The sequence below is a fragment of the Drosophila erecta genome, unplaced genomic scaffold (genome assembly GCF_003286155.1).
Source record: "Drosophila erecta strain 14021-0224.00,06,07 unplaced genomic scaffold, DereRS2 tig00000055-arrow-pilon, whole genome shotgun sequence".
In the NCBI taxonomy this organism is placed as follows: domain Eukaryota; kingdom Metazoa; phylum Arthropoda; class Insecta; order Diptera; family Drosophilidae; genus Drosophila; species Drosophila erecta.
This window is the reverse complement of record NW_020825200.1, coordinates 6813392-6834455: the sequence shown is the minus strand read 5'-3', so window position 1 is coordinate 6834455 and position 21064 is coordinate 6813392. Positions and strand designations below refer to the sequence as shown.

The window sequence follows — 21064 nt, the reverse complement described above, 5'->3', positions numbered from 1 at the left end:
CTTAACTGCTGCTGGCAAAGGCAGAGACCAAAAGATGAACCGACGGAAAAGAAAGCGGCAAAGCCAACGGCAGAGGCAAAGGCAAAGGCAAAAGACTCCAAAGGGTCACAATTTATGGCCGCACCATCAACTTGAGCCCGCACATAATAAATCATAACATTTTACAGATAATAGAAAACCTCACACATGTCCAAACAATCGGAATCCCCAAGACGTTTCGCCCAAAATTTCTTAGCCCCACCGCGTTTGTTAGCCCGGCGGCTAGAAATTTTAATAAGCCGCAGAGAGTTTGGCACGAGCAATAGTGGGTATGAAAAAATGGTTTCACATAATTTATGCCACCTATGAGGAAAACTTAACATACCGCCCACGGCATTGGGAAACATGGGCTCCTGCCCAACTAACAAAAGGATGTTGCCCAGGATGCGTAGCCGTCGGCGTCGTTTCGATCAAATCTAACTTTATTCCATCTAGTTGGCGTCGCTTTTTCCTTTTGCTGTATAACGTCTCCACCTGGCAGTTGGTTCCTTTGAACATCAGTTGTAACTTGGAGTGGCACACAAACAGTTCACATACAAAATTCTTCCAAAAATTTGTAATCTCATATTTCTTGCTTTTTTTTTAAATTAGTTGTGGGAAAAGTTCGGTTTTTTATAAATAGAAACTTCAGAGGGTAAGTGAACTAGAAAATATATACGATTTAGTTTTACAATATAACGTGTAATAATCACTTTCGATAAACTGGATTTGCAAAAATGTTCTCGGTAAGAGTAGCTTGTGCGATACGTTTAATGTCGAGTGCAAGGTTGTGGGGCGTGTTGCACTAAAGTGTTGCAAGTCGAAGCGGAAACTCGGCGGCCACGCCTTTTTGGCGGCCCGCGTGTTTGTCTAGCTGTCGGATGGATGTGGCCTCCTATCTGGCCTTAAACTAATGCCCGGGGCCAGTCCGTCGACATCCAACCACCTTGCCACGCCCCACGCCTTGTAATGACGTCATTTACATGCTGCAACAACAATGGCAGCAGCGCAGGGCCATGAAATAAATCATAGTGCACGCGGTTCGGCCGAAAGAAAGATCGAGTTAATCGGAAGAAAAAACTCTTGGCTCTTTCTTTCGTTGCCAGAGTGAAATTGTAAATAAATTACACGTCCTGATTGATCAACTTTTTGCTCGTTGACAACCATAAAAGGCCCAAGTGGACAGGGGGCACACTGTCATTGTGGCCGAAAATGTCCAGGCAGCCGCTCGTAAACATAAATCCAAGTGACGCTAATTGTTTGTTGCAATTACTGCTGCAGTTGTTGCCACCGTTCAGTTACGTGTGCAGCCAAATGGGGCAATGAGTGTGGGGTTGAGGGCCAGGGGTGGTGAGTAGGGACTTGTGTTTGCATGCAAATTTTGTTGCATCTGCAGTTGCTGCTGCTGCTGCTGCTGCTGTTGACGCTGCAGCAAGGGCAAACAATTACTCAAACATTGTTGCATCTGCTGCTGATGTTGCTGGCGTTCATCTCGTTGTGCGTGCTAAATGGCAACTACTCTGGCGGCTAATGATAATCACTCGGCGCCCTCGACTCCTGTCGGTTCCTACTTAGTTTTACCTGCCGCGCTGGCTTTTATAGCTGTTTTAGCACTTAATCAATCAATTTGAGTTTTAAGAACCTTCTCTCGGTGAAGCCCCGAGAACAATGCCATTTAATATCCCATGCAACTCCTGCTGTTTATTCATACTGCACAGAGAGCTCCGGTTAAAGGGAATTTTGTATTCCAACTGGGTGTTTGGTGGAGTTGGAAAGACAATATGCAGGCAGTGCGGTGCGGTGGTCACAGCTGGTCACAAATTGTAATTTGTACACATCCATAACGATTTCAAATTAATATTTCGAATTAATATTTGTCAAACCCAAAATATCAGCTGGGTGGCAAATTAATTACTCGGACTTCAGCAGACTTGACTAATCTTGAATTATCTCTGTAAATAAGTATACAGATATTGTTGTTTTTTTTTTACTGTTTGTCTCTGGACTCTGGAGTCTTTCAATTAATTTATTGCTGTTGCCCATTTGGTGCCGGTACAAACCACTGTGAATTTCCCTGACAATTAAATAACCAGTTCCTAATACCCATTGGTCTTGGCCAAGAACCGCCACTTAGGCTCCCACACATGGTGACTAAACGTCGGTTGTCGAGAGGCAGTTTGCAACTGATATTAATTATGGGCTTTGCTGCAGTTGCAACCGCATGTCGCCTGCAGTTCAGGTCTTCATCATGGTCGTCGGGTTTCAGACTCGGTTTCCTCACTGACTAAGTGACTGCTCTAGGACGCAACTGGAGGCAGACACTCGCATGTAGCACATATGTACATCCCACATCAAAGTTAATAGCAATACCCCCATTTCTTTTCAGGATTTGTGGAATTTTTCTATAGTTTTGAAAGCCTTTTACAAACCGACTTGTAATACAATGAGTACAGACAATGTAAATGAAAGCCAGAGCATGTGCAATGGATCGTGGGCAAGGAGTGGATTCCTAAACTACTTGCGCGAATTCCTTCACCAAAACGGCGATATGGGTTGGATTGAGTTCGCCGAGCAGGGCGCCAAGTCCTGGAAGGAAATGAGCGAAGAGGAAAAAAACCATTACCGCCACATGCCCGATCCCAAAATAGGCGTCATTTCCATGTGCTTAGAAGATGAAAAGCCCAAGGGTCTCAATGAAATGTGCAACCAGGCGATGGGGCGTTGTCCGCGCAAATCGTCCTGTGCCAAGCCAAAGAAGTCCTGTGCCAAGCCTCGCCGAAAGGCCGCTTGTGCCAAGCCACGGGTAACGTGTGCGAAGCCGAAGCGATCGGCTTGTAAACCCAAGAAGGAAAAGAGTTGCCCCAGGGTCAAGTGCAGCAAGCAGGGTCCCGTCACCAATAATGGCTATTTGAATTTTGTGCGATCCTTCCGCAAAAAGCACTGTGACCTCAAGCCCCAGGAATTGATTACGGAGGCCGCGAAAGCCTGGGCCAAGCTACCCGAGGAAAAAAAGGATCGCTATCGGCGCATGGTACGCTGTTTTTATTTTATTTATTTATGGTGATTTTGAATGTGTATTCTTTCAGGCATGCAAGGTCACCACTAGTGATCGCCACAAGCGCCGTCGTATCTGCAACCCCTGTTCCTGAATCTTCAGATCCATTCCAGACCGCGCATCCTGTATTTAATCCATCCAGACAGGCATCCATCCATTCTTCTTGTCTGCAAATTGTGGGTTTCGTTTTCCAAATTCAGCGTTCGTTAGCTAGATTCGTAGGAGCATAAACAGTTCAAAATGTATTTTGGCAATATAAACAAATTAAAAATCGTGTACTTATTCGGAGGAAACCCTTTGGGTTTTCGATTCATACACGTGTAGCTATTTGCGGCTGTTCCAGCTGCCCGGCGAAATTCAATTTATTATTCCACTATATGATCTTTCGCACTTAACTTGCATGAATAGTTAATGAGCTGTGCGCCGTGGAAATGGAACTGTCGGGAAGTGGGCGGGAAATGGGAGGGATTCGAAGGTATCGCAGTTGCGTGCCCGAAGCTTTTCCAGAGTTCTCTGAACCGCCGGCGCCTGTTGTGAGACAGCTAAATTGAATTATTAATAACACGCAGTGCCCGCAATGTTTTGGATGCCATAAACCCGTTTCTGCTGTTTCAGCTGTTCCAGCATGTAATGCACATTTGCGGCTTTGAGGAGACAGTTGGAGACCTTGGGACAGTTGGAGAAAGCAAGTAAGAAACGAAAGGGCGAATGGAACGGACTAATCGCAGCACTTACAACCATAATTTGTCAATTTTCGAAACAATTCCCCAGGCTCGCATAAATTGCCTGTTGGCCTCCTGTCTCCCGTTTCCCAGTCGTTGGCTTTTGGCACCCATTACAGCTCATTTCTCTTACTCAGAGGGACATTGCGCAGTGAAAAATGAAAGTGAACCCGAAACAGTGACGAACTGAAGCGGCCTTATTCGGAAAAACTGGAAATAAAAGGCATTTAAATGCCGTTGTGTGCATAAATTACTCAGGAGTTGACATTTTCCCACATAAATGTGTAAATGAGTCTCAGTTTTCGCCGTTTTTTTTTCCCCCAGTACTGTTGCAAATGAAATTGAAATGAATGCAGAAATGTAGTTAAAAGTGCTTGGCTTTTTCGGTTATAACTTGTTGCGCTTGCTGATGGAAAAATGCAGCTACCGCTACGCATTAAGTTTCATACACAATAACTAAAGTTAATATGAAATTATAGTAGATGTGTGCCAGAAAGTGTAGTCCCCAATCGAATAAATATAATGGAAAATTACTAAAAGCTATGGCCAATAAAAATTCACTTAGCTAACAAGAAAGTAAAATCAAATAAAGAAAAATAATAAAAACAAAAAAACAGCGTGGTTCTTTGTTTTTGGCAAAAAGAAAAGGAAATGTTCGCAAAATTACCGCCCCTTTGTGCATTTGGCCCTAAGATAACTGCCGGCCAAATGACACACATTAGGGCCAAGCCAAGGTAGTTTTTGTGGAAAGGAGGAGGCTGATATGGCTGATACGGCTTGTGTGTGCGAAATCAATTCAAGCTCGATTTACTTTGATGAAATGGTAAGTGTGTTCGGGCCATGCCACACGTACGTGACAGTTATTCTTAAATGGCCCAAACGAACAAATTACTAAAAATAAAACGTAAAGGTACGATACCATAATGCAATGTGGTGGGTGTGGCCCGAGAGGGCAGAGCTCCCATTGCGTATTATAGAATATTGATCCGAAAGTCGTTCAATTAATAACGCAAATCCTTTATGGTCAGTTACCAGGGACAGCAGACCGTTAATTAATGCACTTGTCTGTTCCAGCCTCCAATCGCCTTATCTCATCCAGCACTTCCCTTCCCAGCTTGCCGCCTATGATTAATGCTTAATTAAGTTTGCAGCATTTTAAAAATGCCCGAATCGGTAGCCCTGGCAAAGGATTACATCATATTTAATCAGAGTCATTATTTATAATGATACCGCTTGCATGGGGCATTATGGCCACTGCTCGTGAAATATGCCACAAGTTATCAAAAGCCCGAAGTAAGCGCCACATCATATAAGCGTTAATAAGTGAATTCCATAAGAGCTCGAAGCCTGTTCTGGAAAGTAATTTCGTGGAAGTTTTGATACTTTAAAGAAAAATTAGTGAATATATGTTCTTAATATTTTATACAAATTTGAGCTTCTGTTTAAATATAGTTTTTGTGTACTACAGCTATTCGATCACATTAGTCATCGTCGATTAAAGTCATCCATTTCGCTGAAGTGCAGTTACCGCTCGAGTTGAAGTAAATTAATTAACAATGTTTATTGTTTGTTTAATATGCGAATATTGCCTTGCATTGCCATTGTGTGGTTATTGTTTTCGTAACTCTTATTGCTGTTGCTGTAGTTGTGCAAAAGTTGTTGCAGTTGTCGCTGCAGTTTCTGATGTCTGTGGCCTCTTTGCCTGACTGACAGTTAATTTTCAGCTGCACTTTAAATGTGCCGGAATGTTTTACAATATTTGCACAGGCTGGAAATTTAAATTAAATTATTTTGCTTAGCCCTCGACTATTGCACAGCCTTGGCTCTGATGTTTCATCTTCATCAGGCACTTTGGTCACTGGAATAATCTGTTAATTGGTAATTGTAAGCCATTAGGTTTGTAGAATACCTGCGGCCGAAGACTCTTAATTGTAGGCATAATAATTGAGGTGACGTCAAGGAAGAGATGTTGATGCATCTAGATGAATTGCGTGGCCAGGGATCCTGAGAGTGGTAGAGATACAATTGAAAGGCAAGATATCTCAAGGCTAAGGTATTTCGAGTTAATTCAAGCAGTACTAGTGTAATTTACCTTTTACTCTCGGCAATGTATTTAACTCAATTTACTAAGAACCCTGTTTATGTCTATTTCTAACTTATTATTTTGTTGGATAATCTTAAGTACAGGTTCTGGCTGCTGGAGCATTGAAATCATTTGATCTAACGCAGCGATTTCAGTGTCTAGCTGACTAAATTTCGTTTTGGAAACCCGATTCAAAATTTGTACAATTGTAGGGCTCAGTCAGTTATAATGGCCGATTTCCACGAGCTCATTGTGACTTGCATTATTTTCCTCTACCAAATAACGTTGATTTTCGTAAGCTATACTATATATATATAAGAACATGCTGCATTAATTGGTTTCAATTAAAAGCGATCAATACACCCCTTTAAGAAGGACGCTATGCTGCTCATTTTGCACAACTTCTTGCTGTACTACGTGATCAATATGTTCAAGCATTTGGCCCAGGGTAGGTTCTAAGCACTTTTGATTAATCTAGAATGCCAAACTTCTTGTTTAACAGCATCGATTAACTCGGACGGAGCGGTGAACTCATTCTACTACGTACCACTGGTGTATGAAGAAGGCATTGCAGCGGGACGCCCTCAGAGTTGGCACGAGGTCCTCAGGACATCCACCTGGCACTTCTTTGAGGTCCTTTTCAGGCATCATCTGGCCCTGCTGTTGCCATTTAATTTGGCTCTCCTGGTGCCCGTAAGAAGTGATTACCCTTTTGTGTTTGTGGTCGGCGCACTTCTTCGATTTCGTTGCAGCGCTGCAAGTTGGCCTTCATTAGCACACTGGTGCTGTTGTCCAACTTTGTGCTATTCGTCTGTTTCGCTTTAGCCATTTGTCAGCTGTTGTTGGTCCATGGCCACGCCCACAGCCTGCGCCTCCTCACCGTCCTGTGTTTGGGCCCCGTTTGCCAAGGGGTCCTGGTGTGCCGCCTCCTTGGCCGCATGTGGGTGAGTGCCACCGAGCTAGCATAAATGTTTTGGGCATGTGGAAAGCCCTTTCTTTTAAATCGGCCGCCTTTCTTTAGCTCAGTCAGTAGATTCTTGTTTGAGGCATGAAATTTGATTTGCCGGCACTGATTGCTGGCCAAAAGCCACACCCCCAACCATCGTAATCAGCACCACAGAAGTTTAGCAACAGCAGCAGTAGCGGGAGAAGCGGCAAATCAAAGCAATAAACCCACTGAACCCATCCGAAAATCACTTTCACTGCACAAAACTGCCAAACTGCAGGCATTTATGACAGCCGAGCGACGGGGGCGATGGCGAGAGGGCCAAAATCGCATAACAAAATTGTTGCTGAAAAGTTGAACAAATATTGAGGTCAGCAGAATGTCGAGTAGCAGAGTCTCGAGCCCTATTGTTGCTATTGTTGGTGGCTCAAACTGTTTGCTAGCCTTTGGCACAAACTCCCGCCACACAGTCTGGCAGCCATGACTCTGACTCGTCCTGTGAGCTCCGCACGTTCCAGGCCTGAAGAGGGCCTCGTTTTGGCCGAAAAATATTCAATGAAAATCGGCAGTCGGCAGTCGACAGTCGACATTCCCCCCCTCTTTCTCAATAATACAAAATGGGAAAAAATGAGTTGTTGCTGCCGCAGCTCGAGTTTGCATGGCGCAATGCAGACGTCGACGTAGCCCGGGGGTCCGGTTACGATGCCGTCTGTCCTGACAGCACTCCATCCCATCCCTGGCCCTATCTCTTGGCCCAATGGAAAGCAGACTGCCCCTTTTCGACGCCTCTGGGTCACAATTCAAGCCCCCTGCATGCCATGCCAACTGCCTTCACCCCGAAATTGAGAAATTGCCGCAAATGCTTTTCGATTTTTCGTTTTACTCGGACAAGCCTTGGCTTTTCATATTGCATAATTGATTGTGGGTGTGCGAGTTGCATAAATACCGAGCAGACGGCATTGTCACCACCCCGTTTCATTTCGACCCAGCCGGCCTTTATGCACATTTTCAATATGCATTCAGATCCAGATGCATTTGGGCATGCATTGATTTCCGCAGGGGGCCGGGGGAGAGAGGGCATTGCCAAGTTGGCTTGTTGTGTTTGCGCTTTCTTCGGTGATAATTAAATTGCGGAACTTTTAAATGCACTTCTGAGAAAATCAACAAGTTTTGTTCAAAATATTCCCCGTTTTACTGAGATGAATAAAATTCTTTAAAGTTTTACTTTGCAGAACTTCAAAAAACATATATTTCAAACTACAAATTTGTAACGATATATAGTTGAAATATAGCTGAGACCTTACCTATTCCATGTTAAATTCAAGTGAGAATAACCAAAGTATATCCTATAAATAAGAAATAGCAAATATCATATCAAAAACAAGCAGATTGCTTATATAACATTTCATAACATTTTCATATTGATATTTATGGAATATAGCTCCTTATTTAGGTTAACATGAACGTGATACATAAGTGTTGTCACTTTTGTTGATTTCTATTGCAGTATGCACAACGTTTTGAATTCGAATGCAATAACATGTTGATATTATTTCAATGAGCAGCTATATAAGCACCAGAAACCTTTCCCATTATGCCACCCACACAAACGAGCTTTCTGTAGATTCTGCCAAGTATATATAAATGTGCTTATATACTCATTAGATTTACACACTAAATATATACGAACTGTAGTGGCAAAGAGAAAGATTGCAAATTGCATGTGAAATTCCCAAGAGACTAATAACATCAAAACAAAGCAAAAAAGTTGTAAAAATCTGGCGTAAGGAAATTGAGATACCCTATGAGATTTTATTAGGTAGTGGTTATTGCGAGGTAGCTATTATAATGCTTGTACTTAAATATAATAGTAAAGTTTAATTAATTTCACTGTAGCTAGAGTATTTTTAACCCCTAACTGCTGCTGGTTACATTTAAGCAATTTTATTTCCTTCTAAGCATTTCTTGCACCCCTTTCGTTTTTGCACTTTATCGCAAAGTTAGTTTACCCGACTGGAGTGACGTACTAGAACTGGAAGAGCTCTCGACGAATCTCAAGTTGTGATATAGCCGCGCAGTAACGTGCCACAAACCGTTTCCGTATCCGTATCGTCTTGAAACCCCAGCCACGTGACTATATAATAATGAGCAACGGCACAGGTCCTCGCGCACTCTAAGCATGAGAAATTTAATTTTAAGCCACCCCACATGCGAACTCCACACTGGCAAACGCCCTGCCACTTAATTGTGTATTCAAGTAAGAGATATGGGAGCTGAAAGAAGCTCCATCAACCGGGTGCATGTGGAAAGGACGATCGGGGCAAGGACTGGCTTGTATTAAGATAATGACACGTGAGGTATCGCCTCCTGGGGCGCCAGGAGTGGTTGGTAAATTGCGATAACATAGAAATGGCCTGAATGGCGTCTCACTTTAAAACACTTAACCCTTGACTTCGCCCTGCTACATGAAGGCTCCCTAATGGCAGCACGCACTTTTAAAGCGCAACTTGATGGCAAACTGCCAAAGAGTTGACTTCCTTGGACGGGAGAAAGTAGGACACGCCATTGGGCTTGCCGCTGGCAAATTTAATTTTTCCCCAGGCTCACGGAGCTCAATTGAACCCTCACTTTCCCGTTTGAACTAAGGAAATGCTTCGAACGAAAACTCTGTACTTTTTCCACCCCAACAGCTCGTAGTGTCCACATAGTTCTAAAAAACCCATTGGTACTTATTTAACGCAAACTCAATTTGATTGCACTTTGCATACTTTTTGTTCAACGCCAATTCAATTTCACCCTTAAAGGTTTCAAACTATCAAAGACTCTGTAAAATGCAAGCCTACTAATAAATTTCCGCAGCAATTGACGAATGTAACGTTGTCTTTGATCTGAGATTTAGACTTAAATTTCCTGTCTCATCAAAAATATTGTTTTTGATTGATGTAAAAATCAGCTAATCAATTGGAAAAACGAAACTTGGCACACCAATGGACGTAGACAATGCAAATTTTCCGACAAAATCAACTGAGAGAATGTTGGCAACAAATTTGCATATTAAATGATGCCCAGGTGGACTTGGGCGTTAGATGTTTATTTCAATATATACAACTATGTGATGCTTTCGACGTGATTTGTTTGGAGTAGTGTACGAAGTGGCATTGTGGACAATAAAGGAGTGTGGCGGGCAGCAGGAAGGATTTCGCCTGCAGGATTCTCCAGGGTGTTAAGTACTTAGACCAAGTTTTTTCGCACAGCAGAAATACCCAGGGATTAACATCGCCGGAAGCTGGAAAGAATCTCAAAACATTCCTATCGGAACTTACTAGGCAAAGCGGCACTGTGGCGCAGAGGTGACACAAAAGTTTATAGGTTTATCTTTTAATCACTTTTATAAATATATTATTTTTTATTAAATTTAAATTGCAATTTTAATGCAATACATGGCTTTGATATTTTTTAAAAAATGATTCTTGTGCCTTAGAGCATTGCGAGCACTGTGCAGCTGGTGCTTTATTTTGACATGTAATGGCATTTTAATTGCACGCCACAGCTCAGCCAAGTGTCTCTCAATTAAAAGCGTCTGCTTGGCTCAAAACGACATCCTGTCCCATTCTTCCCGGAGCCCACTTCCGCCCGGCGTAATCTTTGAATGGCTGAGGAAGGAAAATGATGTCAGCCACATGTCGTAATTTGCGCGGATTCCATGAACCACGGCAAGACCCCAACTGAATCGCACGCACTGAAGACCCAAACTGAATCGCATGTATCTGTTAATTATGCAGGCCAGGCCGCGTGCTCCGTGAGATAAGGAGTCCAGGGAGTATGCGATGGGATAATTGGCGCCGAAAAGTCGATGCCCATTCGGGCCTTGAACTTAAAGTCGTTTCTATGCTGATTGCAAACCCTTGAACTTAAAGTCATTTCCTTGCTGATATAAAATTAACTTAAAATCACATTCGAAATAAACCTAACAAATTATTAGTAAATGTTTCGTTTGCTGGCCGGAACGGAGCCAGAACCATCTTCCGGCAATCTTCAAAGGCCCCTAAGCTTACGGGATGAGCTCCGCTTCAGTAGACTGGGCTTAAGTCATCACACTCCCACGGACTTCCTGCGATCGCAAGTTGGTTGTTTTTCAATTTTTCCAACGACATGTTCTACAAAGTTGTACCTCTAGTGGCAGGCTGGACCGAAATCGGCTATTTTCTTGGCCTATCGATGGGCCTTAGGCGGATTCTTTGGAACGGGCGTGGTCGGTTGTATTTCCCAGTACTACAATAACGGAAACTTTTTTATTTTTCTGACCAACTGGGGATTTGTGTTGTGCGGCATAACCGGTATTGCCGGAGCAATACTTGTGACTATCTATCACTGCAAGCCGGAAACCTGGGGTAAGAATTTACATGAATTCATTTATTAAACATTATACATATAATACTCCAATGTACTTAGTTCCCCCGAGTGGCTGGATAAAGATTTATTGGGCTTGCTATTCGATCAACATCACATTGGCGTGCTTGATCGCACTAATCTACTGGACAACCATATATCCCAAAGATCGGGTGTTAACTAATCCGACACGGGTTTCCGATTTGTATAACATATGGACTCACTTGCTGCCACCCATATTCTTCACCATCGATAACTTTCTGGTGGCGCAACCAGCCCGTCTACTTCACTTTGTCTATCCACTGGCATTCCTCTATAGTTACGGAATCTTTGCAATAATATTTTATGCCCTGGGCGGTCGTAACTTGTAAGATCCGTATTTAGCATTGGCCTTCTAATATTTATTGGTTTGTTTCAGAGACGGAAAGGACTATATATACCCTTTTTTGAATTTTGCTAAGCCAAAGATAGTTTTAAAAACCGTGTCATGGCTCAGTATAATGTTGGTGTCCCTGTCCAGTCTGCAGTATGGAGTCTATCGACTACGCAATTTCATAGCACGCAAGTTGGGGAGAATTTAGTGGTGGTTTTGATGCTGTGCTGTGCTGCTCTCATAACTGCATTAAAGTGATGCGTGCCGAATCTTTAGAAATAGGCGTGCAGACGGAAAAACTGATATTAGTGTTCCGACCAAGAGATACCCTCTTTAAAGGTAGTGTATCCTAAATAGCTCTGTTATTTGCTGAAATAATTTTTATATACTAATATTTTATAGTATAAAAGCAATCTACTTCGCTTGCTCACCAGCACTGGGTACAATGAGAGCCACAGAACAAGCAGAGATATCAAAACAAATTTTGCTTATTTGTCCTCTGATATGTCGGACTTGTTTTGTTGTTTACGCCGCTTGCACGTGTCTGGAAAATTAAAAGCTCTGCTTTTGCTGCTGCAACTCCGCCTCGTCCTGCTGTTCTATGCTGTTTATTCCCATGAGTTGGCCACATCATGTCCCCATATCAGTATCTGTATCTGTATCTGTATCTGCTTGTATCTATCTAGAATGTGGGTGCCGCATTCGTCTGAAGCTTATGGCCTTATGTTGTGGGCAGTCACTACATTTTTCCTTAAATTTATGTTGTATTTTACCTTATTTAAGCAAAGTTCGCTTAAAACAAAAACAAATACCCTGTGCCGTTAACGTGTAAAGCCAACCACTGCCTACCTGCGAACTGCACCTGCAATTACAGTTGTAAATAATGTGGGCACGGCAGCAACAATGAGTTGACTCATTGCTGCATTTTTCATCCGACCAACCAACCAACCAACGTGCCACCCGCCCGCACCACTATCGCATTAACTTCTGCTTCGATAAATAAACAAGTTGAGCTACTTAAGATTTAAGTTGTTGTTGCAGTTGTTCCCGTCCTCGTTCGCCCGTTGTTGTTGCAAGCGGTGCGCACACAAAATTTATAGTGAATACTTTTCCCCTCATAAACTGGGGCCACCCCTTTAACTGCATTAACCCCTTCAGTCCGTTACAAAATTGCACATTACGTATACGCTACGTATGCTCACTTGAAGCATGAAACCCTTCTGCACAGTGCACAATAGCAGCTGCGCTGCCAGCGTGTGCGTTGGATAATAATATAAGCATATACATGTTTATGTTAAATTAAATTGAATGCAAAAAGGCGGAAATGTTACGAAAATGGTGAAAAATAAAGGAAAAAACGTAAAAAAATAAAAAAAAAGACCAAGCGAAAGAAACAAACATTGAATACAAATGTATTTTCGCCTTGTTGGCTGCAAAGTCAGGAAACGTTATAATTGCCCCAAATGGATGCCATACGAGTAGTGACGGGAAATTCAAGTCGACCGTTTAAGTTATGTTGCCCCAAAACTGCCATCGCCACCCACTTTGTATGCCAATGCAGTTTGGTGGATGTCAGGCTGAGTGCAGCCATAAATACGTTAACGTTCGATGTGTTAGGCGATGCCAGCTGCAACTACAGAGCCCTGCTAAGTGGCTGCACTTTAGCAGTTCCCACAGGGTCCTTTCGACATGCCACTAAGCAAGGAGACTTTATGGGATGTGCTTTTTTACGCCTCACATAAGTGGGTGGGCACCAATAACTCTATAGGTGTATTAGATGCTGCGAAACACTGTGAAATTTCAGGACATGAAATTATTTAAGTGACTCGATGATGTCACGGAAGATTTAGCAATTCTCCTTGGCAATCAACGTCGATGGGGAACTTAAAAATATCGAATGCCAATCCCGCTTTAGGTGCTCAAATGTGTTTCAGCATATAAAACTGCAATTATGGTTGAAAACCAATTAGTTTGGAATAAGCTACTAAGTATGCAGTCGCAGTTGGCTGTGAAAGAAATATTTTTCTTGCCGATAATTAAAAATTAAAACGTAAATATTCAACACGATTGCCTGGCCAAATAGCCATATTATGCTGAACTATTTTGCATTGTGCGCATTGAATTCTCTGGAATGTTTCAGCAGGCATTTTGCTGTGGCCCGAGGCTCAACTCAAGCGGCATTGGAATTGTATTCTTTACCAACGCATTGGAGTGTTAAAATATGTATATGAAATTGATTGGCTGATTAAGCACACACTTTACACAATCCGCCCACACATAGTAGCTCTTTTTTCCCCTGCCATTATTTATTTTTTGTTGCCGCACATTGTCTGGGCCTCGCATTTCACCCCTTTTTTGATTTGCTTCGGAAATGATGCAAATAACGCAACAAATTTAAGCCAGTCACAAAAAATGTACAAAACCCACTCAGACAAGCTCTCACACACTGTCAAACGCAAACATAAACATACCTTCAGGACGGGTTATTTATGACAATAGGCATGTGAGGGCCAACAACAGGATGTTTTATACTATGCCATGGGAAAATAAAGGACGAGACACACACTGACACACACACGCAAACATCCGCTCACGTAGGTACATTCCCAATTTTGCATAACATTCATTTAATGTATACAGGAGGACTGGTATTTCAGGGGCAGTTCCTAAATTCAAAAAGATCTATTCGAAAAGTTAGAAAAATATAAATAAAAAACTATGTCCATCAAAACTAAGCTATAATCGAAAGTGTAATCTCAACAAATAGCTATATTTATTTTTAATACTGAAAATAAACAAAGAGCATTGAATAGTCAGCTTTCTATATGCATAATTGTTGTTCATCCTTTCGAGTAATTTTGAGAGTGAAATTTAATTGTGCTGCTCATTAAAAGCACGTCGAATGGCCGAGAGCTCACCGGAAATATGTGATTTCCGGAGGTATATACAAATGTGTTTTACATTCAAAGGAATTTTGTGCAGTCTGAAAAATTCACAAATAATTAAGTAAGGAAAAAGTACTAAACAAATAAGTTCAGTGTCCCTCATCTACTAAAAATGTTGTTATAAAACTGAAATTTATTGCTTGATTTTCATTATGGATTTATTATTTTAGACATATATCAGCGACAGAGGTGTTTAGATGAGATTACAATTAAGAGTTATTTGAGCATAAGGACATAAATCTGGGAAGGCAATAATCAGAATCCTTTAAAGATAGCACAGGGTAAAATATTTTACAGAGCATCCCATTAACTCAGAACTCGGAAATGTTCACAAATTACAAGGTAACTGGTCCTTGTTTCAGGGCCTAAATTATTGCGAAATATCTTTTATTACATGTTGTCATTTGCCATTTTTCGTTTTTGTTTTTACAGTCAAGGAAATGAGTTCGTCCTTATCTCTAGTTGACACTCATTTGCCACAAAGCTAATAAACTTCATCAAGTCGTAGCGTATGCATATGTATGGTCTGAAATAAGAAAACAGGAGTGTGCGGCTAGAAATCAAGAGAGCGAAGCAAAGGCAATCACTGGCGAAACAATAAACAAGCATGACAATAAATAAATAAATAAATAAATGGCCAGACAAAAGACTTAAAAGGAGGAGTGGCTGGCCAGCAGGATACCGGGATCCAAGATGCAGAATGTGAATCACGACGGCTGAAGAAGTGCGAGAATGAGGTCCTGGCCAGCAGTCACGCTTTTGTTTGCTCGAAAGGATAATGACGCGTTCGTTTTCCGCTGGATTCGCTTCCCCTGCAAATGCAAACGACAATATTGAAAAGGAAGGACATCGACAGGATAAGGCTGCCCGGCACACAGGCTTCAGTGGATCGGGGTTGCGGTGCAGAAATTGATTGAATGGCGTATTAAACTTAAGCCACACAAACACACGCGCTGGCATAAGCAAACATTTATCTTTCCCCCTTTTGGCCTTGTTATTTTCTCTTACCCACTTCAATTTAACGGCTACTTAAGTCCATCATTTTGAATAATGCTGTATACCGAACGGAATTCGGGCTGAAGTCAATTGCGATGCAGATATGTGTGCAAATATTTGCTATTTTATTATTTGTTCCCTCGGCAAGTGCTTCAGGATGCCGGTATGCTCCATAAATGGCATACCAAAGATGGATTGTTAGACCATTCATTAAATTTTTGTGAAAGAATTTCGCAACTAAAATATACTGACAAATACTTAGCACCTGCTCACTGCACGCTTGAATATTTGCTTTAAAATGTTAAATACAAATATTGTAAAATATATATAAGACGGCACAGGCATATTTCCACCTTTCATTCACGCTTTTCAATTGCAAAGCACCGCAAAAGACGGCCTTCTGTTTAGCTTACCTCTTCAATTTAACGGCTACTTTAATCCATCATTTCAAATTATTATCTTCGCGCCTGGTGGCAAAGTTGGCAAGTGCCCCAGCACGCTCAGTTAGCCACGCATCAAATGGGCTCCTCAATGGGCATTAAATGGAGCCTCGGCGATTCTACCTGCAAGTTGGGCAGCTCCATCACCAGATGGAAGGGTATGGGATGTGGACGTGGAAGTGGAAGTGGGAGTGGAAGGCCCATTAAAAGGCCACCGCACAAAACTGCTGACATCACGACCGATGGCGGCGATGTTGCACGGCCACTTGGGCGGCGAATTAAAAAGTTGCCTTGATAATCCTTTCGCAAAATAGACGGGATTAAGTAAAATGCTGAGGCGGAAATTTATGCAGCCCAGGTGGGCCAATTGGCTGTTGGCCAGGTGTTGACCATCAAACTGGACGAGCCGAATGAAAGAATGAAAAGTTCGCTGCGAGAGCACTTAAAATGTGCCACAGTGTTGCAATAATTACCGTTAAATGGCCACTGTTAAGGACACTTGCGAGGGAAAAGTGGGAATTCAATCTTGTGCAGCAGGTTGTCTGTTATTATCCTTGCAGCCGGCCAGCCTCCCAATGTCCTTGGCGCCTCGCTGATGGCGGTGATTTGTAATTTTAAGAGCCGTATGATTAAGGAACAAAGGCAGATAAAAGCTGTCATGCCCACTGGACTCGGCACAAATTGTGCTTCTGCAGCGCAAATGGTTTAAAGTGTTTTAATAAATAAATTGAAGTTAAGTTTTAAAACAGCATACAAATTTTGAACAAAAGTCATTTACTAATAGTTTTTAGCTCCAATTAATTCAGTCTTATTACAATAACATAATAACAAATAAAAGAAAACCGAATATATCATGTTACATGTAAGGGAAAATATATGCTGTAAAACGAATTTGTGACACTTTAAATAATTCCCTCAGTCATGGCCCATGAATAAAGGCCCCCTTAAAACGAAATTAGTTTGGTTTTTATACATTTTTTCCAGAGCCCAACTGGCTGCAGACAGAAACTAATGACTTGCCATTAAATTGGCTAGCCAAACAGTGCATTTAAATTAATGCACAGACAATTGCAGAGCCTTTTTAGCCAGAAGCTGGCGGAGATTGGGGTTACTGGCACTACGGCCTGAAGCCGGCTTGCCAGCGGAGCGTTAAACCCAATTCCACCTCAGCCCACACAAAAAGCCTGGCTGGAACAGGAGCCGTTTTTGGCGCCAGACAAGTGTGCACTTGTACTCATAGCTTAGCCAGCGTAAAAACATATAAATAAATATGAAAATGAAAATCGCATAGGAAAGCCAACACCACAGCAACACCAACAATAGCTGCAGACACAAAAATTGTCCTTGTTGCTGTTGTTAATGTTTTTCCACTTGCTGTCTGAGGGAGCACGAGATGCGATGCGATGCGGCTGTCTCTGAAGCAAAGTGCCATGCATTTGAAATTTTTAAGCACAACACTGCGTATGATCAACGTGTGTGTGGGTGTGTGTGTGGGAGAAAAGTGGGCGGTAAGGGTTGCGCCGGGGCGTGACTATGTGGCACTGCACATGAAATAATGACAACAGCTATAAAATTTTGTTGGCTTTTTGCGACACAAGCTGAGTTGCCAAAGTGAGCAATGTTCCTGGAATTGGAATTGCATATAAAATATTTAATATATGACCATCAAGTATATTTCGACGTAATGCTCAGCTAGGTGAGAAATGCAATCTAAAATGCTTTCCAATTACATTCTCGGATGTCAAAAGAACGCAGATTTACAAACTATTTGGGAATTGTATTTTTCGCAATCTAAGCATACATTTGAAAATGATTTTGAGTTGAGAATTTATAATAATTCATTGGAACTAATTTAGTTAGGGGTAGTTTACCCTTTCGGCTGCCATTTAATGCGTTTTGGGGTCGAAATACAGATTCGAGAACGCTCGACTAACGCATTTACTCAAGTGGCTCTTTGACACTGTGCGTCTGCTTTTCCAGTTGTTTTTGCTGATGCTGATGCTGCTGCTGTAGTGTATTTCCCTTGAATTATTATTCATGAGAGCTTTAATTTATGCTGCAGTTAGAATTAGTGCGCTTTGCATTTTTCGCTATCTCGCTTAGTTGTTCACATCCATATGCATATGGCTGTGTATGTACATTCTATATGTGGCATGGTGTATTTAGTGCTCGGTACGGAAGTACTTAAAACGGCATTAATACTTTTATGACTTGTGGCCCAGGGAATCTGCGGTCAGGTGGTGCCACCAAATATCCCCATGAAATATTCATATCCATGCCATTCGAGATTTTGCGCAGGTTCACTTGAATTTATTCGTGTAATTGGCCAGCTTGTGTAATGAACTGGCAGGGATATTGAATTAGAAATGGGTTGTGTGAAAATTAATTTTGGTAATTTAATGAATTACGTTACAAATGTAACTTTTGTTTAATTATTCTTTGCTTAAACTGCACGATTATTTACAACTGTTTTATTGCAAAATATGGATTTTTAATGAATTTGGTCGCAAGATATCAATCAAAATTCATTGCATACGTAGGAAAATGTCTATTTTCCCAATATGCGCTTTATTTTAGAAACCCATTTGACATCCCTATTTATTTACATGTTCAATTAGTTTGATGGGCAGTTGGAAATTGGGGGAGCTGAGCCAGCAGCAAATGGGGAATCAGATACTCTGACTTTTGACGGCTAAAAAATTCAAAACTTTTCCTATCGTACTCCCCTCTATGAAATCATTGCTCCATTTGGCTGGGATCTCTTCAACATTTTGGAAGCTTCTTATGGCCATTTGCTTGTAGCCAATTTCCATTTTAGTTTGAGTGGCAATTTGAGCTGGGATTTGTTTATGGTATTTTCATGCTTATTTTTATTTCCATTATCTTCCCTTTATTTGTTTGTTTTGCTCTTGCCACTATAAATGAGCAGTGAACTGGCTCTCCATTTGCCATAGAAATACATTGCAATTTGCATACCCCTCGTTCCCCAATCAAAACCAACAACCATAATAAGTTCAGAGATCTGCAGAACTTCCCCTGCATACGTACGAGTATATGTATATCACGCCATACCATTTTCCGCTTTCGATAGTGAATTTTCTTTAGCCATGCCTTGGCGCTGCGTTCGTTTTTCATTTTTGCGCTGCTTGTTTGAAAACTAATTAAAAGTTTAAATGTTTGTAATTAGCGTCGAAATAAATGTCTGCCTGCCACATTATAAAATTAGTAAATTTTATGCCAAACTTCTGCTGCAGTCAAAATATTCCTACTGAAAAACAAACGCCAACGCAGTTCTGGCTGTCCTTTCCGCCTGCGATGTGGTAGTTTTAATTTCGCATTTCGCAGTTCCGTGTGGTTTTGTTGTATTTCCCATTTTCGGCTGTGAGCCGATACTGTTGTGTTTATGGTAATTTTATTAATTCTAAGCTAACACATAGACATGGCATGGCACGTTGAATGAAAGAGTTACTAGCATGAAGCTATTTAAAGAAGATTGAATACGATATTCTATACTAAAGAATATGTAATATGAATTTTTATACCCATTACTCGTACTTGAAAAGTATGAACAGGCAGAAGGAAACGTTATCGACCATATAAAGTGTATATATTCTTGATCAGAATCAATAGCCGAGTCAATCTGGCCATGTCCGTCCGTATGTCCGTATAAACGCCTCGATCTCAGGAACTACAAAAGCTTAAAAACTAAAAAACGCCCAAACATTTTTGAACAATTACTTTTTTTTTTTCTTAATTTTGTTTGCAATTTTTAACGATAGTCCAGAAAATGTTGAAATTTCTCGTTTGCATTTCCACCAGCTGAGTAACGGGTATCTGATAGTCGGGGAACTAGACTATAGCATTTTATCTTGTTAAATTTGTTAATTATAAAATACTAATTATTTATGCATTTTGCATTAATTGTAATAACACAGCTTATAAAAGCATTGCACGTAACACCATTGATTGCCAAAAATCCGTCCAAAGCGCAGGCAACTTAGTGAAAAAGTCGATACATTTGGTACGTAAAAATACAAACAGCTTATTGTTCAGGCCGGTTCAACTGGCCTCGCCCACGTCTGTGTATTCAATCAACAATAAAAACGCACACGCTTAATTAATTTAACCCGAAAACTCAACCACGCGAAACGTTGACGAATGACAACGACAGAAAGGACGACAAACTCACAAACAATGCCATCCAGTCCACCCTCAAGAAATGTGCCCCAAACAGCGGACATCGACAAGTTGATTTTGATTTCGCTGTCGACATTAATATGAAAAAGTCAAATTCACGAGGACAAAGGACACAATCAAGCCTTTTTCCTTTACCCAGAAAGAATTCAAGAAGGCATTATAACTTTACTGAACGTTGCGCCGGAATAATATCTGTCAACTACTATTCGCATAAGTTGCAAATAAAAAGTTGAACCTTGTCTTGGGCAAAAATATAAAACGCACTGATGCTTTCTATATTTAGAAAAGGTATTTTCAATAACAAGCTAATAATGCAAGCGCCTTTGGGCATTAATTTTATTTTTGCGTGACACTAACCAATTTGAAGGAAACCCAACGATTAGAAGGGCGTGTCGGTAAATACAATAGACGAAGAATAATAAAATGAATAGCTTGAATTTAAGTAATGCTTAAATATTATATTATATATATACAGTATTTGTATCCCAGTTCTACAAATAATACAGAGTTTCCAAGTTGTGCTTAACAGGTACAGATTATATCAACTACACTACCGCTTATCTAAATTTTGGCTGCAATAGCATGGACCACCTGCATTCAGGTTAGCAAACATAAACTCATTTGCACAAATCAGACCTTATTAAAGCCGGTGAAGTCGTAGCGTTCAGGGGATTACTCAATTGCTTAAGTATTCAATATGCCTCCACTGAGTGAACGGGCAGCTCAATATCAGATAATCGTAATTAAGGTTTGTTAGTCACTCCTCGCTTTCATCCACCTCAATCCGCACCATTCGTCCCGAATCCCCAATTCAGTTGAATGGACTTATCTACACATCCTCGTGTACGCAGACATGTTCACGACTTGCCAAATCAAATCAACAGTCCAAATTTAGACCGC

At 41.3% G+C, this 21064-nt stretch overlaps 3 protein-coding genes across 5 annotated transcripts; all 3 read left to right on the top strand.

Annotated features, from left to right (window-relative positions):
• Nucleotides 1-500: 500 nt before the first annotated feature.
• On the top strand, nucleotides 501-3429 carry LOC6543059 (protamine-like protein 99C). The gene is made up of 3 exons (XM_001968883.3): nucleotides 501-673; nucleotides 2405-3049; nucleotides 3105-3429. The coding sequence occupies exons 2-3, from the start codon at nucleotides 2462-2464 to the stop codon at nucleotides 3165-3167; spliced, it is 651 nt and encodes a 216-aa protein (XP_001968919.2). The 5' UTR covers nucleotides 501-673; nucleotides 2405-2461; the 3' UTR covers nucleotides 3168-3429.
• A 2566-nt stretch (nucleotides 3430-5995) lies between these two features.
• LOC6542369 lies at nucleotides 5996-7980 on the top strand. Of its 3 annotated transcripts, none has more exons than XM_015159602.2 (5): nucleotides 5996-6172; nucleotides 6230-6326; nucleotides 6381-6571; nucleotides 6631-6822; nucleotides 6905-7980. In XM_015159602.2, the coding sequence occupies exons 1-5, from the start codon at nucleotides 6107-6109 to the stop codon at nucleotides 6935-6937; spliced, it is 579 nt and encodes a 192-aa protein (XP_015015088.1). In that variant the 5' UTR covers nucleotides 5996-6106; the 3' UTR covers nucleotides 6938-7980. The 3 variants fall into 3 exon arrangements, with proteins under 3 accessions (XP_015015088.1, XP_001968918.2, XP_026834790.1); XM_001968882.3 differs by having other exon boundaries at nucleotides 6034-6172; nucleotides 6900-6924; XM_026978989.1 differs by lacking the exon at nucleotides 6905-7980 and having other exon boundaries at nucleotides 6034-6172; nucleotides 6381-6578; nucleotides 6631-6668.
• A 2754-nt stretch (nucleotides 7981-10734) lies between these two features.
• On the top strand, nucleotides 10735-12165 carry LOC6542560 (protein rolling stone). The gene is made up of 5 exons (XM_001968881.3): nucleotides 10735-10947; nucleotides 11002-11215; nucleotides 11277-11580; nucleotides 11632-11925; nucleotides 11989-12165. Exons 1-4 carry the CDS (start codon nucleotides 10810-10812, stop codon nucleotides 11792-11794), a joined length of 819 nt encoding a protein of 272 aa, XP_001968917.2. The 5' UTR covers nucleotides 10735-10809; the 3' UTR covers nucleotides 11795-11925; nucleotides 11989-12165.
• The last annotated feature ends 8899 nt before the right edge of the window (nucleotides 12166-21064 follow it).